At 44.1% G+C, this 18,393-nt stretch overlaps 1 protein-coding gene across 1 annotated transcript; it reads left to right on the forward strand.

Moving 5' to 3' along the window:
* The first annotated feature begins 696 nt into the window (after window positions 1-696).
* TRIL (TLR4 interactor with leucine rich repeats) lies at window positions 697-6,111 on the forward strand. Its single transcript, XM_073333611.2, has one exon. The coding sequence runs from the start codon at window positions 1,322-1,324 to the stop codon at window positions 3,629-3,631; it is 2,310 nt and encodes a 769-aa protein (XP_073189712.1). The 5' UTR covers window positions 697-1,321; the 3' UTR covers window positions 3,632-6,111.
* Window positions 6,112-18,393: the final 12,282 nt, after the last annotated feature.

Consider the following 18,393-nt stretch of genomic DNA (forward strand, 5'->3'; position numbering starts at 1 on the left):
TTTTCCTAAGCCCCCCCCCCCCCTCAGACATTCTTGTTAAACCCTGGATTTGTGCTGGAAATGGCCCACCTTGATTATCATACACATTGTAAACAGAGTGATCACTTTACATAAGCTATTCCCAACAGGAGAGTGGGGTGGGGGGAGAGAAAACCTTTTGTAGTGATAAACATCCATTTTTTCATGATTTGTGTGTATAAAAACAAACATCTTCTGTATTTTCCACAGTATGCATCCGATGAAGTGAGCTGTAGCTCAGGAAAGCTCATGCTCAAATAAACTGGTTAGTCTCTAAGGTGCCACAAGTACTCCTTTTCTTTTAGCGCTCCTACAGCGGCAGGGGAGCGGGGGGGCAGAGAGGCGCGAGCGGCGGGCGGGTGGGAGCCTGGGGGGGAGGGGCCGAAGAGGCGCGAGGGTCGGGCGGTTGGGAGCCTGGGGGGGAGGGGCCGAAGAGGCGCGAGCGGCGGGCGGGTGGGAGCCTGGGGGGGAGGGGCCGAAGAGGCGCGAGGGTCGGGCGGTTGGGAGCCTGGGGGGGAGGGGCCGAAGAGGCGCGAGCGGCGGGCGGGTGGGAGCCTGGCGGGGAGGGGCCGAAGAGGCGCGAGGGGTGGGCGGGTGGGAGCCTGGGGGGAGGGGGCGGGGCGAAGAGGCGGACAGAGGGCGGGAAGAGGAGCAGCGCGGGCGGGGCCATGGCTCCGGCGCTCCAAGAAAGGGGCGCGCGCCCCGCCGCGTCCTGGTTTAGCCTCTTATCCTCGCTGCTGCCCTTGTTCCCTCTCCCCCCCCTTGGCGAGGTCCGGGCTCTGCATCCGCTCCGCCAGCCCCGCTCCCCGGGGAGGGGAAGGGGGAGCAAAGTGTGGGAAGTCCGAGTTTCCGCTCCGTTTTCTCGGCAAGTTTCCGCGCTGGTCTTTCCCCTGCTCTCCCCCCTCACTCCGCCCCGTCCGTGCCAGAGCCGAGAGGAGCGGGGGTCCCCCAGGACGACCCAAACTCTTTCGCCTGCACGCGGGACCCGTCCCGAGGCCCCCCCCCCACCCCTCCGGGCCGGGAGAGCGGCCGGCGCGGGGCTGAGCGGCTGGAGCAGCAGCAGCTTCAACGGAGCCTCCGGCCAGCGAGGCGGGCTCGAGAGGGGCTGCGGCGGCGGCGGCTGCTGCCCGGGGATCCCGAGTCCAGCTACCGCCCCCCCTGCTCAGCCGGTGCAACAAGTAGCGCCGGTCCCTTGTCCCGCAGAGCGGAGGAGGGGCCGAGTAGCAGCCGCTGGGAAGGGGGGTGGGATGCTGGAGAGACACAAAGCCGGCGGGGGAAGCAGCCCGCCGCAGCTCCTCCCGGGATGGGGACGCCTCGCAGGCTCGGCTTGATGCTGCTGCCGTGGTTGGTTTGTGACTGCCTCTCCCTCCTCTTGCTGCTTCCCTCCGTGGAGTCCATGTGCCCGGAGCCATGCGACTGCCAGCTGCAGCAGCACCTCCTGTGCACCAACCGGGGGCTGCGGGCGGTGCCCAAAACCGCCGACCCCCAGGGCATCCTGACTTACAGCCTGGGGGGCAACTTCATCGCCAACATCTCTGCCTTCGACTTCCACCACCTGGCGGGGCTACAGCGCCTGGACCTGCAGTACAACCGCATCCGCTGGCTGCACCCCAAGGCCTTTGAGCGTCTGACGCTGCTGGAGGAGCTCTACCTGGGCAACAACCAGCTGGTGGCACTGGCGCCGGGCACCCTCCGCCCGCTGGCCAAGCTACGCATCCTCTACATGAATGCTAATGAGATTGGCCGTCTGAGCACTGCCTCCTTCACCGGCCTGGGCAGCCTGGTCAAGCTGCGGCTGGACGGCAACGCCCTGGCCTCGCTGGGCGAAGCCACCTTCTCAGGGTTGCCCAACCTGCTCTACTTGCACCTGGAGTCCAACCACATCCGCTGGCTGAGCCGTGGCGCCTTCACTGGCCTGGCCAAACTGCGCTTCCTTGACCTGTCTGGAAACCAGCAGAGTTCGCTGCGTCACCCAGAGACCTTTGGGCCACTGGGCTCGCTAAGCACACTGCTCCTCTCTGGCAACAGCCTGCAGCAGCTGGGTGGGGGCCTCTTTCAGCACCTGCCCAGCCTGGCCAAGCTCTCACTCAGCGGCAACCGGCTAGCTCAGCTGGCGCCAGATGCTTTCGCTGGGCTGGGGGCACTGAAGGAGCTGCGACTGGATGGGAACCTGCTGAGTCACCTGCCTGCCACCTTGCTGGAGCCGCTGCGCAGCCTGGAAGCGTTGGACCTGAGCCGCAATGTGCTGGCTGCCCTGCACCCTGCCGCTTTTGGCCCCCTGCCCAAGTTGCGGGAGCTCAGCCTACGCGACAACGCACTGGCTGTGCTGCCAGGAGAGCTCTTCACCTCTAGCCTGGCTCTTCAGCACCTAGAACTGGACGGCAACGCCTGGAGCTGTGACTGCCGCCTGAGGGGCCTGAAGCGGTGGCTGGGCACACGGCACTCACAGGGTCGGCTGCTCACTGTCTTTGTGCAGTGCCGCCTGCCACCTGCCCTGGCCGGCAAGTACCTCGACTACCTCCAGGACGCACAGCTGCTGCCGCCCGATGGCACCGACTGCCACAGCGGGGCCTCCCCATCTCCCTCCCCGCCACCTGCAACAGGGCAACGGCCCAGGGAGCAACAGTGGCAGCTGATTCTGGCCCCTGAGGGGATTGGGGGCAACAGCAGCCGCAGCCCAGCCCAAGGGGGACCCAGATCCCTGCCCTCTGCCTCCACCATGCGCCTGCTGGGAGTTCAGGAGGGGCCTGCTCTGGGCCGAGGCAGCGGGAGAGCTGAGCCCACCCCTGCTACCTCCCTACCCGACCAGCTGGGCAGCTCCAGGCCATCTCTGCCTCTGGCCGGCCCTGCATGGCCTCGGCGGGCGAGGAAGCACCACCTAGCCTCCTCTGCGGCTGGGGCCCCACTGGTATCTGACCCCTGCGACTTCAACAAGCTCTTCCTGTGCAACCTGTCAGTAGAGGCGGTCAGCACTAGCTCGGTGACCGTGCGCTGGTGGGTGCGGCCTCACCGCAGTCCCCGCCTGCTGGGGCCCGTGCGCTTCAGGCTCCTCTTCGACCGCTTTGGGGCCGCCGTCAAGTTCCAGCGCTTTGTCTACCTAGCGGAGTGGAGCGAGCCAGCCGCCACCCTCCGGGAGCTGCGCCCTGACACCCCTTACCTGGTCTGTGTGGAGGGGGTGCTGGGTGGCCGCGTCTGCCCGGTGGCTCCCCGAGACCACTGTGTGGGGCTGGTCACCCTGCCCAACGGGGGCACAGCTGGCGGCCCAGACCAGCAGCTCCTCACACTGGTATTGCTGGCGGTGAATGCGCTGCTGCTCTTCGTGGCCCTGGCGGCCTGGGTATCCCGCCTGGTGCGGAGGAAAATACAGGGGCGGCGGCAGGCAGCACCGGTGCACGTGCGGCAGATGTACTCAACCCGCCGGCCGCTCCGCTCCATGGGCACTGGCGTCTCTGCCGACTTTTCTGGCTTCCAGTCCCACCGCCCACCCCGTGGCGCTGTGGCTTGTGCCCTCAGTGAGACTGACCTCATCGAGTTCCCCTGCGAGCGCTTTGCTGACAGCAGCAGTGCCCGGCGCGGGGACGACCACCTGCTGCAGCAGCGATTCGCTGACTAGCAGTGTGGCCCGTGGAAACTGCAACTCCCAGCTGGCCCCATGCTGGCATCACGGTTCAGCAGGGCGGGCTGGGAGTTGTAGTTCCCCCCCTCCCCGCTGTCTCCTCAGTGAGGGCGGCGCTATGTGGAATTTAAGGCTGTTGCCAAGCAGAGTGGGAGTGGGTTGAGATGGGGCACCCTGAGTAAGACCTAGGAGCTCCATGTGGGTGAGTCTAACCGATGGGACCCAAGCTTGTTACGTAATTCCATCACTGCAGTCTCAAAATATCAGTGTTCCTTTCTGCAGGTAGGAGGGGGCTGGAGTTCTCCTTGTGGGCACATCCCAGTTACCAGGAGGGGTTATGTGAGGTTGGGTTTGGTCTGGCACATTTATTATAAAGAAATCCGTAAAAATATTAGTACTTTCTTGAAGATTAAAAAAAATCACTAACCTAAGGAAGTAACTCTGCATTTTAAAATAATTGCTGTCTAGAGCGGAAGAGTATCTGAGCTAATGCACATAGCAGCAGGGGTGGAGTCTGTCGTCAGAGCCAGCAGTTTATGTATTGTATCTTTCAGGATAATCTTCTTGCACTGTGTTTAAGAAGGTCCAGGTTACCTTTCACTAGTCAAACAAATAATCCAAATAGCTGATGTGATACAAGAAGTATGTTTGAAATTTACTGAACACTGAGTTTTTAAACCCATCATCACTTCCTAGGCATATTGTTGAAATAAGACTTTTACGAACAGCATCAATACTGAATTCTGCAACATGCAAGTAATCTGAACAGTATGGAATATGGAGCGTTTGAATGATGCGGGTGTTTTCACTCAAATAGAACGCAAGACAACTGTGTGTTTGTGTGTGTGTTTTATATCTTTTTAAATAAAAAACAGTAATGCAATTGATTTTAGTCTTGCAGGAATATATTGCTGACACCACTAGGGAAAACTAACAGAAGTTTTGTAACATGTTTACAGGGAATTATTTCAAAATTGTGTTTTAAATACTGTTTGGTACTTCTACACTTTAATGTGTTTTTTAGTTGTCTGGGTACATGGTTGGTTGGTCAGTGGATCACTGACTTTCAAATAATCCATCTTTGTAGCTACCTGAGTTCATACTAAGGTGAATTATTGATTGATAAGTAGCATAGATGCATTCCTTCTTTAACAATAATAGGTGGAGGATGTTTCAGAAATGTGAAACAAACTTATGCCAATAAGTAATTCTCTTGGTTTTACTGTACTAAAATTAGTTTTATATGTACTTGTACCTTCACTGTGAAATCCATTAATTTTTTTATGTTACTCTGTGTTTCTCAGTGTTTTGCTCAGCCAACTGAGTAATGATAAAGTTAAATCTTTATCTTGAGTTAATCTCTTGCAGTAGTATATTACTTTTATTTGAATGCATTTTTGTTTTCTGAGTAGTGTTAGTCATTTTATGATCGGCTGCTCTCTACTTTCTGGGAGTTTTACTTCCCTATGTGCTTCTGCCACTATTAAACGTGGTGGTTTAGTTTACATTAGTTCTTTTTGTGTGGTCTAGAAATGGGCTAATTTAAAAAAAGTCCAAACTGTGGTTACAGTTATATGCAGATATTTTAGAAGGAGTTCAATATGTTTTTGAGACCATTGATGTTACTTCTGCTCCTATTCATTTTACCTAGAGCCTCAAATGAACTCTTGAGGAACTGAATGGCTCATGAGTTTGATGATCTATGGAGGCATCGGTCTCTGTCACTGGTTCACATTTGACCTAGGTTGGTGCTGACCAGAAAGTTTTTGTTTATGGTCTGATGGTTGTTTGGTAGCCTAAATTAAGTCATGTGGTGGTGTCTGCTTTTTAATGAACAAATATTTACAAAAGACACCATAGTAATTAGTATCTTTGTTGGGAGTCCAGTGACTGAATGGGAACGAGCCTTTTATGCCCTGGAGATGGCTTCTTAATATTAGGGTCCAAATACAGTGAAGAGGGAGTGTTAGGAGAATTTGTCTTAACCCTTATCAGTTATGTGCAGAGAGTATTTCAAAGTGAATATTGATCCTATTGAATTCAATAGGAATTTTTCTACTGATTTCAGTGGGGTTAGGATTTCACCCTCAGTCTAAAGTTTCATGAGCTGCATCTTTCAGGGACAAAATCTTGAAGTCCATATGCAGGAAAATTTTCACTTTCAATCACTAAGATGTAGGACTGAATGAAATTTGGATTGAAGAAATGCAGGATCAGTCCTTAAATTGAGTTAATTTTGTAAGTGTCTTAAACTCTTGTCTTGTTTACTTTCAAATATCTATATAGCTATGGGTCCCATGTGATTAAGTGATTATCAGTGAACAACACCATTGTTATTGCTAGAAATTAATGGGGATTGCATAGCATTAAACTGTATATCACACTTAGTTTAGCTCTGTCACTGGATATTCTTCTAATAGAAGATGCATACATGCTGTACACAATTATGATCAGTTATGTCAATAAACCCATTTGCTAAAAGAAAAGCAGTGTCTCCAGATTGATTTTAAAATGATACAGTATAAAATACACAGTTTGGTTTTATTAGTTTATAACTGTTTTTACATTACCCAAGGCTGCACCTTGTCTGTTACTTCATTCCTTTCATATTTTCTCAACATATTTTTCCAATATACCATACTTTTGTTCTGGTTATAGTATGTTGGGTTAGTCTAGGATGATTTTGGCTTAAAGCAAAATACTTTAATATCTGTAAAGAAACACTTTATGTATGCCAAGGATGCAAGTATTGATAATTTTACTGGTTAGAGGTTTTCCTGGGTTGGTACAGACCATCTTGCACCTCTGCCAATTATGTATTATCAGATCAGTGTACAAGGGGTCATCTCGAATGTTGATATCTCGTGAACTGTTAGGGTTAACAACAAATACTTTTACTGTTGGGGAACTATGGGTCCCAGCTTCACAGGGGTAGAAGGCATTTATTTATATGACTGGCTGATCCTATTGGACCCTAAAATACTTGTCATTCAATTTTGTTTGTTGTTCTTGAATTCTGATAATGGCCCGTCCCAAAGAATTGCTAGAGATATTAATGAATGGTTCATATCGTCTAAAATTCTGGCATTATATAAATCTGTATTAATCAGTCTTTAATTTTGGAAGTTCATGTCAAAGCCATAATGGAAGTCATGGTAAAAAATCAAGATGGTTAGCAGAATGATACGGGTGATTTTTAAAGTCTAATGTTTCTTAACTTTGGGCTGGAAACAGGTTAGCAGAGCCATACAAATTCTTTCAGGATCAGTAAACATTTTTGTGCCATGGGTCTGGACTAACACCTGGGGAGGAATGTCAGTTCCTGAATTATGGGACTGTTATTACATAGTTCTTGTTTCACCAGTAAAATAATAGCATTTCCATCTGCCTTTTATTTCCCCCGCTGCAGTTCTTCTCTAAAACCGGAGAATGTAAAATAGAACATTCTAACTTAATTGATCTGTTATCAATCTATATTCAGAGTTGTATCTGCTTCTTTTAGTGACAAAAATAAATTTTGATTGACCTTTGCTATTCTTCGCCCTGCAGGAACCCACAAAACTCAGAGAGAGTAAGCTGGATGTTATTCCTACTTGCCTATAAATCATCAGAATTGTTTAAAAAGTTCCAACTACAGATGAAATCAGTTACCACTATGTAAAGTCATTGACTATAACAGGTATCGCAAATGCATCATGGAGGGCACAGTCTGAAAGGAATAGGTTTGTATAGATGTAACTGAGAACCTGATTTGTCCTGTTAAACTGATATTGCAGGAAACAACCACAACCGAGTTTGACTTTTGGAGCCTAGGTTGAGTTTGCTGGGCTGGCAGAAAATAATACCTTTACTTGTATACTGAGGTCAGTGTGATACAGAAATTGAGACACTATAGACACGGAATCCCACAATGCCATTTGTAGAGTGACTTCAGAGTAGAAACATAGTTTAAACTATTAAAGAGATCTTCATAAATCTCCTCATTCCTGTCCCCCTAAAAAGCCCAATAAATAAACCCAAGGTTTATCTCCCTAAATCATGTCATTTGCAGTTTCATCAGCATAACCTTTTAAATTATTGATTATGATCAAAGTTAAATAAAGTAGGTGCAGTGGGTCAGTATCAGCATGTTAATAGGATTAATAAGAAGTCAGCTTTACACTTTAGGTTACAATAGATTCACCCACACAATTTCATATATATCCAGTGTGTTTGCAACAGATGTAATGGGTGAAGGGGCAGGTAGGAGGAAAGCTACCCAGTTTACCTGTTCAAACATCTAGCGGCACACAAAATTCAGGGTTTGTCTGCACAGTGGAAAAAGTCTTGTTTGTGGGGTAGATGGAGCTGCTTGAAAAACGTGGCCTGCAAAGTTGGCAAAAAGCAACAACACCCAAATCTTGAACAAATATGCATTAACACACATTAACATTTATTCTTTGTTTGGACATCTATTTTGAGAAGAGTTGCTGCAGATGAAATGGTGATCTATAATTCGTTATGTATCTTAATTGAGTGAATAAATGTAAGGCCCCATTCTGCATACCTTTTGAATGCAGAGATTTTGTTATTTTTCTTGTACCATAAATATAACATAGTTTTGTCAGAATGTCCCTAGACACAATTTTTTTTTACTGCTGTTTGTTTTTCTCAAATGTTTATTTTTCTCAGGCATGCACATTAATTCCTATAGAAGAAAAGTCTGTTGTCTTTGAATTGCTTACGTTCATGGACAATTACATCATAAATGTATTGCTATAACTATGCCTTGAGATCTTTTATCAAAACAAATCTGTCATTTGTCTTTACAAAAAAGCTATAAAAAATTTCAGAATGTGATTGGTCCAGTATGAGTAAATAATCATTGGAAGAAAACTGCCTTAAAGTATGTGAAAACATTAACAAACTTCTTGATAAAGTAGGTTTTGGAGTGAATTGGTGAAAATATCCAGTATGATATCATTTTATAGGCCTTAGGCATTGATAAGCCAATTTTATTACCAGTTGTGGAGGAGTGCCTGGTGTCAGAACTGGTCAGAACTGAAAATGACTAATTCAGGGTAGACACATGCCAAACTGGTGATTATTCTAATGTTAAGAGTTCACCCAGCCACTACCAAGATAAGGCCAGTATGTATCACCATACTGGTTAACAAGAAGCAAAAAACAGTCTCCTTAGGCATTCCAGCTCCTATCACCACGCAGACATCAGTTTATGATGAGAGGTTACTGAAAAACAGATTAATCATATATAAAGTTCTTCCAATCAGTCACTTCCGCAGGTCAATATATAACTCAGATCTTACCCCAAAATTGTGCTTGTAGCTAATCCTTTAGTAACTAAAAACAACGAGGAGTCCTTGTGGCATGATCATGCCCAAATAGATGTTAGTCTCTAAGGTGGCACAAGGACTCCTTATTGTTTTTGCTGATACAGACTAACACAGCTACCACTCTGAAACTATACAAACTAAAAGTTTTATTAGTAAAAGGAGAGTTATTAAATGGTTAAGGAATCATATACGTTACGATTGATTTTCTGAGTTTGCAGGTCCGAATGATAGCAGTGATGTTAAGTCTGCTAGGTTGGCATAAGTTTCTCTGGTTCACCCAGCAGGTTGGGGGTCATTCAGTAACTTTGTTCAAAGCTTTCCTAGATAATCCCAGTTCAGAGAGGAGAAGCAGGAATGAAGACAAAGCAAGTGATGTCACCGCTTGCAAGTTAAATCCCAGCTCATGCGCCTGGAAAGTTCCTTGCCAGTATGGAGTCTGGGCTTACGTGTGCATGGAAAGTTACTAGTAAAAGATGGAGACTTCAATCACATGGCCTCATCACATGTCCTTGCATGCTTTGCTGAATCATAGAGGTAGCCATTGGCTCCATGCTGTCTGAGATGTCCTCAGGAAGGGCTCATGAAGAGCTGATTCCCTTCAATGGCCCATCACCATATGGATGGCCTATATACCAGTGAGAGCTAGTCTGAATGTAAATTTGTCTGGGGGGGTGTCATCCAGGAACAACACATGTCTGAGATACAAATACAGAGCAAATGTTCATAACTTCAGATATAAAGATAATACATGCATGTAAACATGATTATCATATTTAGCAGATTACACTTTTCCATTGACAGTTTACATGACATACTCTTATCAGATTTAGTGAAATGGTGCAACAATAATGATACATTAGTGATTGTAACAGTAGTGTACACTTGGTTATCATTCTTTTTATAAAGCATCACACCAATTACTATGGTAATTATGTGTAGTATGTTTATAGGGTAGAAATAAATCAGTAGTCATGTTTTTTCCATTGTAATATATATTTGGTTCTTTTACTTTAATCAATTCAGATATATTTTAAAGAGAACTAATGGTCTGCTTACAAACAAAACCACTCTGTCAGTTAGTAAATTACTCTTATCAACAGTTCCTAAGGGCTGGTCTGTACTACACAGTTAGGTCACCTAAGCAGTTTATGTCCACCTAATTATGTCTGTGTCTATACTACAGTCTTCCTCCTGCTGATGTAAGTGCCCTACTACACCAACATCATAACTCCACCTCCATGAGAGGTGTAAGGCTTATGTCTGTGTGGTAAGGGCGATACTGTCTGTGTAGCCACTGCATCCCTTACATTGGCTGTCTTGTCAATTTTATGTCTGAAGTTGTGAAATCGATAAGAAAGCCAGGCACCTAGAGCCCCGCTGCCCCCACACCTGGCTGAGAGCTAGGGGAAGAATGGACCTGCTCCCAGTTAGGAGTCAGGGTGAGAAGCCCCGGTGGCTTCGGATGCCACTCCCAGCTGAGAAGTCCTGGTACCTTCAGACCCTTCTCCCTGCCTGGAGCTGGGCAGCCTTGTCACTTTCATGGCTGGGGAGCTGCCAGTGGAGCTGAGAGACTGGGCTCTCAGCTCCCCACACTGCCCTTCTTAGGTTGGTGGAAGCGCTTCTGGTGAGGTTGCTGCAGTAATTAACTGTGATTGCTATAAGATGATCTAATCTAGGTTGATTTACATTTCTAGTATAGACATACCCTAAGATTATCACTTTTTTATTCCAATAAAATCAAATTGCTTCCAGGTACAATAGTCCTATAATTAGCACAATTTATAGTGCTCTTAGGGACCAAATAAATACGTAAAACACTGCTACTTACTTTACTTAAGATCTTTTTCTTCTGAATATGTTTGTGCAAAAATAAGTTATTTTTTCCCCTTCCACCTATTTCTTCCTTCATTCTTTAGAGATCCACCCACGTAGAGGGCATGTAGACCTTTGTGTCTGTACAATCCCACCAAAATCATTGGTACGCCACTCATGTGCAAGAGTCCATGTGGGCATGTCACTTTGCAGGTGCTGAGGATTTTATTAGTAATATTGCTGCTTAGAGGTGCTGTGAGAGGGAAGTTTAGTTTTGTTAAACTAATTTGTGAGGGGAGCAATTAAATAGTATTGTGTATATATAGGGCCATATTTTTGCCCTCTCTTTACGGATTATTCCTAACTGGTGTGAAGAGGAATTTCATTGCTCAAGACTATAGTAATGAAATTACTATAGTCTTGAGCAATATATATAGCTCTGAGCAATATAGTATAGCTCTGAATCTTTATTATCTGAGAATAGAAAAATTTAAAAGATTTGATTATGGCCACTTAATTCTTCATTTCATTATAAGACATTGTGTGAAATCTTGGCCCCCCTGAAGTTGATAACAAAACTCCCGTTGACTCAGTATCTCTAATCAACTCACAAGATGTTGTCCTATTGTCTGTTGTTCATTTAGTTTTGATTGTTGAGCAATCATTTAGATACTAAACAAAAGAATTATCTAAGTACAGACTTTGCACTGTAGCTTATTTAGATAATAAGACACAAGGATGGTTTTGTGACATCATTAATTCAGGAGTGTTGTATGTAAGGAACAAGGTGAAGCTGAGTGCCTACACAATATATTCTTTCTTACTTGTACATGCAGAAAGAAAATATTTTGTCCTGGTTGGCTGAAAACAAATTATGTAAGGCTGTTTATCTCCTCGGAGGTAATATTGAGAGGCGGTACAATGTTAACAAATCATATTGCCTATGGATATGCATGCATCCTGATTTGTCTGCAGCAGAAGTTTTGTGAAACCATTGCATAGTTTTTTCTGGATGTCCAACTCCCTTTAGTTTACACGGAAAAGCTGTTGAACTTTTCATGGCTAAAGTGGGAGATGTTTCCAAATATTTGTTTTGAAGGTATTCAAAATTGATGTAAGAATATAGCTATTAATCTCTTATTTGATTGAACATCAAAATTCAGCTACTGTTAACCTTGGTTAATATTTACCTCTAGAAGAAAGAGATTGTTATTCACTACAATAGAAGTCCATATGTGCTTAATATGAAATAGTTTGAAGGGTGTGAACAATCTTACTAATTGATGCTAAGCATATATATCACTATATCATCAGAAGAGTCAGAAACCATTAGGGTTTTATTACTCCTTTATATGAATATACTCAGAAAAGGCATTATAGGAGAAAAAACTATTAATTTCTCCTATTTTTTGTTTGTTTCTATGTGAGGAATAACATGGTATATGCCATATTGCAGTACAAGGATTTATATATCAAGTGTATTACAGTACAAAGCCCAAAGGTTTTGCCTATGAGAGAACTTGGAATATTGCTGAGGAAAACAGGGCATCTGTCCTATGAATCACTTACTCTTTAAGGGCTTGATCCTCTTTCCATTGAAGTAATTGTGGGTTTTACCAATCTAAACAGGATCAGACCCAAAGTGATGCCTGATTTTTTTTAAGGGGAAAAAATATGAGGATGAATAAACTATAGGTCTTTTGTGCTTGCTCTCTCTGGAACTTAGTTCTGTGGTCCACTTCAGTGGTGTATGTAGCAGTGACCACACACATGCTCAGAGAAGACTCTGTCTTTTTTTAGTGTTGAATGTTTCACGTGAAATGGGTGTGAAAAATGGCAGAAGAAAGTAGTGGTTAAATGAATTTAATTTGTCATTTACAGTAGATGGTCACACCCTGGCTCTCCCTGGGCACTCAGTAATGTCCTAAATCAGGCCTCAGGTGCTTATAATCAGTACTTCTTTGAAGATTCCACAGCAGTGGAATTTTCTGCCAAAATTTTTCCTTGCCACAGAATCTGAGCTTTCATTTAAAAAAAAAAAAGAAAGAAATCAGGCCTCAAGTTTGCAAAGATCAGTTTGAAAATGTGCACCAAGTACCAACTGATGCAGTTACAGTTTGCAGAGAGTCCAAAACAGTAGCTAAGATGTCTGAATTTTCCCAGTCATCATAAGGGTGTTAATGTTAACTCTGAAACCTAAAGATGGCAACATAAAGCCAAACATTAACCATTTAATTGCTGATAATGAAAGGAGAAACATACAGCTAATGTACTTACCCCACAAACACTGCCTTACGGTCCTCCCTAAATATTGAAAAGGCCCACCTATACCTTACTCAGCTGTCAAAACCTTTTACTTCTGACCCTAACAGCTTCCTAATGCAGTTTGGCATTATCAATACCAAATTCTGCAGCCTACTGAAAGTTGAAAATGTAGGAACAGCATAAAACAAACAACACAGAGGCTATTTTACTGACTGAATTCAATATTTTAAATGAATAATGCAATTACTCTCCTCTCTATTTTTAATTTATATAAATCTGCCACAGAATTTCCACCAGTCTGTTGCAGAATTTAGGTGAAGCTTGCTCTAGTGTATGTTGGACCTTGTTTATAACTGTGGTGCTAATGCCACTGTCTCCTCTCAACATGAACTACTTCAAAGACCTCACCAATCCATCCTGGGCCTCCTCTTGCATGAGTGCAGATTAGTGATGTTCTGTTTGATGCAGCACACTTGATTGGTTTGTTTGTGAAACCGTGCCTTAGTGGGTCATAACTGAGAAGGCCAAATTCAGGACAAACTGCTGAGAAATAGGGCAAACACACTGCAAAACCGGTGGTGGTTATTTTATAAGATATACCAAACTAGCCACAAAAGTAAACTCCTGTTTCACCCACACTGGCTAACAAGAAAACATAAAGGTAGTTTCCTCAGTTCCCAGTTCCTATATCACCACCAAAAACACTGGATTTAGAGATGAGTGGTTCTTTACAACCGGTCTCATAAAATAATAGGTTCTTCTGATCCCAAAGGACCAGCCACACACCCAGGTCAATCTATAATCTTACCCAAAAGATTGTGCCCATCCTTTAGTACCTAAAATCTAAAGGTTTATTCATAAAAAGAGAAAAAGAAAGGTCAGAGTTAAAATTGGTTAAAGGAATCAATTGCATACAGTAATGGCAAAGTTCTTGGTTGAGGCTTGTAGCAGTTATGGAATAAACTGCTGGTTTAAGTCAAGTCTCTGAGTACATCCACAGCTTGGATGGGTCATTCAGTCCATTGTTCAGAGTTTCAGTTTATAGAGGTAAACAGAGGTAAGAAGCAGGACTGAAGACCAAAATGGAGGTGTTTCCAGGGTCTTTTATACCTTTTACCATGTAGAGGGCATCCTATTGTTCTTACTGTAGAAAATCACAGGAACAAGATAGAGTTTGGTGTCACATGGGCAAGTCACATGTCCATGCATTTCACCTAGTCACAGCAAGACATTCCATTAAGTGTAGATAGACGTCTCCCATGGTACATTGTCAGTTAAATGTTCTTTCAATGGGCCACTCAATTTGAATAGGCCCTCCAAGATGTGCTAGCTAATTACTTCATGGGCATTACCCCAGGAGCAAATCTTTGAAATCCAAGTATAGAGCCAATACTTATAACTTCACATACAAAAATGATACATGCAGACAAATAGCATGATCATAACCAGCAAATCATAACCTTTTTATAGACACCTCACTTGACAGCATTTGTACAAAAGTTGCTGCAAATATATAACAGTGGTTGCAACAATGATTGATGTGGTCATATTTTAATCAGATAACGTCACAGTTTGCTATTGTGTTTTATTTATATACTTGCTAAACTACAGTAGTTGATCATCTGCAGTGGGTTTCATCATCAATGCAGATTTAAGGGACTTATCTACAGGCTTGAAACTGCACATTGTGTGGGAGTGGGGAATAGAGTTGGAAGCAGGTGGAGGAAAAGTCTTTTATTCTGATTTAATTAAAAAGGAGATGATTGCTGTTACCAATAGCTAGCGTTCTCAACAGAAGAAGGTTCAGACAAATTGCTAATTAATTACCGTGTTAAATCTGGGATTTTAAACCAGACAGGTAATTTTATTCAGGAATAATTTGTCATGGGCGTGGTTCTCCATTTCTGTTCGGCCCCTTTATACACTCCAGTCTTATAAAAAGAATGTAAAGGCAGCAGGTCACCCCAGCAAGGAGTTTCCCAGAGTAGGAGTTTTTATGCTAAAGGAGAGGCACAAAGGTGGCATAAGGCCAAAGTTACGCCTCCCTTCCATTCTTGCACCATATGGAGCCCAGGTGCAATTGAGAACCAGGGCCAGTATCTCTTAATTTGAGTAAGTCTCACTTGTCATGTAATTAAATATAAATACGGTGCAGATTTTAGATTTGAGAGAGAAAGAAGGAAGTTTAAACAGTCATAGAGTGATAGGATTTAAGGCCAGAAGGGACTCCAGATCATCTAGTCTTACCTGTATATCACAGGTCATTGTCACATCCAGCACCTGCACATGAAACTGAACAGCTAAAATTAGACCAAAGTATTTGAGCCCACAGGAGACTAACATATTATGTGCCACAGACAGAGAATGGGAGGGACCAGGGTGCACCCATGCCCAGGGCCCCCGCAATGGCAGGGAATTGAGTAAATGAGACATACTCAGGTAATCCCAGCAAGTGACCCGCACAGCATGCTGCAGAGGAAGGTGAAAACCTACCAAGGTAACTGTCAGACCTGGGAGAAAATTCCTTCTCAGTCCCACCTATGGTGATCAGTTAGACCCTGAGCATGTGAACAAGAACCAACCAGCTAAGCACATGAGACAGCAGCTTTCAGAAACTAGTAGTTCTGGAAAAACACCTACTTTTTCTCACCAGCCACTTTAACTTCAAATAAGCAAACTGCTGAGTTAGCACAGGTTGAACTAGCCCATGGTTCATTGAAAACCTCTGGCAATGTCTTAATACAAGGATCAGCAACCTTTGGCACACGGCCCTTCAGGGAAATCCACTGGCAGGCCGGGACAGTTTATTTACCTGCAGCATCCACAGGTTTGGCCAATCGCAGCTCCCACTGGCTGTGGTTCGCTGTTCCAAGCCAATGGGGATTGCGGGAAGTGGCGTGGGCTGAGGGATGTGCTGGCCACCGCTTCCAGCAGCCTCCATTGTCCTGGAACGGTGAACTGTGGCCAGTGGGTGCTGCAATCGGCCGAACCTGCAGAAGCTGCAGGTAAGCAACCCGTCCCAGCCCACTAGCGGATTTCCCTGATCGGCCGCATGTCAAAGGTTGGCAATCCGTATATTAATACATGTGGTACAGGGAAAGTTTTATTCAGTTAAAATATTTGTTTATGGTTTGTTCATACTTAAAACATTTTGCAGTTTGAAAATAACAATGAATTCCAAAGTGATGGTTCATAATGAGACAGACCTAATTGTTGGACTCTGGATGTATTTGGTGTTTAGCCTTGTGTTTGTTAATGCCTCTGAGACATTCATGCGTCTCAGCTGATTTATATGGCTTGGTTTTCCTTATTGATGTAACAGATTAAAATTATGTCTCCCATTCCAAACACTCCTGTCAATCTCACCTCCAGCTTTTTTGTTTGTTTGTTTAAAACACTCCCAGCCACTTCTCTTGTATGAAGGGGGGAAAAACGCGGCGGGAGGGCATATTTTAACCTGCTTGCTCCTTTACTAGATTGTGTGTTGGTGTTTGTGGAATGGGATAGTTGACAGGTTCATCAGCCTTCTAGATGGGGCCAATTCATTTAATCATAAATACGCTCTCACTGTTTCACACCATAGAAGCCTGTGTCAAGCCATGCAAGAGATTGTATGACACAGAAGTAGCACCACTTTTGCTTGGTTGGGACCTTAACGGTTATTTTTACTATTTTTGTTCGTTTTGTTTTCCAGGGTGTTCTTTGGCTTCCCCACCCCATTTTATTTTCTCTCTATCTCCATCCAAAAGACAAGCCAAAATTTCATATATAGACCTAAATAAGGGGTCAGTTATGTTAAACACCCCCTGAAGTCAGTAGACTAGTAATTGCTTAGAACCTCTGAAAAGCAGGCCCCTTATTTAGAAGGCAAAATATGGATTTATGAGCTTACTTGAGGTATCCAAGTTTAAACATTATGGCCCCTGAATTTCCTGAGATCTTTCAGATGAAGGAGGCTGACTACATGCAGGTTCTTCCTGTCAGTTTTCTAGCTTGTTCAGAGGGGGGCTTTCCAGCTGGGTGGGAAGCACTAGTCACTCCTCACAATAAGGTAATATGCTGCCTATATATGTTAATGCTCAACTTAACAGCCACTCTTATTGTTTTCTGTTGTTGAATTTTCAGTGAGGAATCATCCTCCATATATAATCTTATAGACACCATTTTATTAACATTGAAGTAAAGTTGCCTGGATCTATAAAACAGGATCTCAAACTTAGATTGCAAAGAGTGGCTGAAGGATGTTTTCTGTTGTTTAGAAATGCTTACATTAATTGATGATCTGTTAATGGTTGTTCTAAATTTGGTATTTTTATACAGACCACATATCTGTACACATGGTTAAAGTTTACAGATCCTTGTTGGCTTTTCCAGGCTGAGAATGGAGATGGGTAGGCTAATGACTGGAGTAGTACTTTAACTGCTTATTTTGTTGATTTTTTGGTTTGTTTGGTTTTTTTTTGAGGGGGTGAAGGGGGGAAGAAAATATGTAGCCTCGCAATCTAAACTCAGAGTTAACAAAAATTTGTGTGGGAAATTTCCCAGTTAGTTTTTAAGTAGTGTGTATAAATGTTAATGATTCACCTGGATAGCTGTCCACATATATATATATATATATATATATATATATATATATATATATATATATATATATATATATATATATATTCCTGAAATGGGTACAGGGCTAGCTGCATCTCTTTTCCCCTCCCCTCAATAAACCTTTCTGGTCTTTCTGAGTGCACTCCCTCAGACGTCTCTCCTGGGGTGAAATTTTGCATTGTCCCTCACTTAGAGCGCTGTAGCCCAGGGCATGCACTATGTGTCAACCGTGCCTTCCTGCAGGTCCAACTGCATTTGTGCATCTGTAGTTCTTCCCATCAGGATTCTGTGAACAGTGATGTACTTAGTGACCAAACAGCCTTCTTATACCAAATAATTTGTTATTTCTCAGTAGGAACATAGCATAAGAGGAAAATTGATTTTAAAACAAGCAGTCTACACATGTCCATCTCCCCTGATGGTAATCTAGGCAGGCCTAACTTATTCAGACATCCCCAGTGGGGGCCTGTGTCTAGTCTGGTTCCCCAAAACTAGCAACTCCTACCAAAGTTCTTTTGTTCTGTGTTTGTGGGCCTTTTCCTGCCCATGTCAAAACTAGATTGTCTGGAGATGGAGACAAAATCAGAGCTAAAGCTAATCATTCTGGCACTAAGAAAAGGAGTACTTGTGGCACCTTAGAGACTAACCAATTTATTTGAGCATGAGCTTTCGTGAGCTACAGCTCACTTCATCAGATGTTTACCGTGGAAACTGCAGCAGACTTTATATACACACAGAAATCATGAA

The sequence above is a fragment of the Lepidochelys kempii genome, chromosome 2 (assembly GCF_965140285.1).
Source record: "Lepidochelys kempii isolate rLepKem1 chromosome 2, rLepKem1.hap1, whole genome shotgun sequence".
Lineage (NCBI taxonomy): Eukaryota > Metazoa > Chordata > Testudines > Cheloniidae > Lepidochelys > Lepidochelys kempii.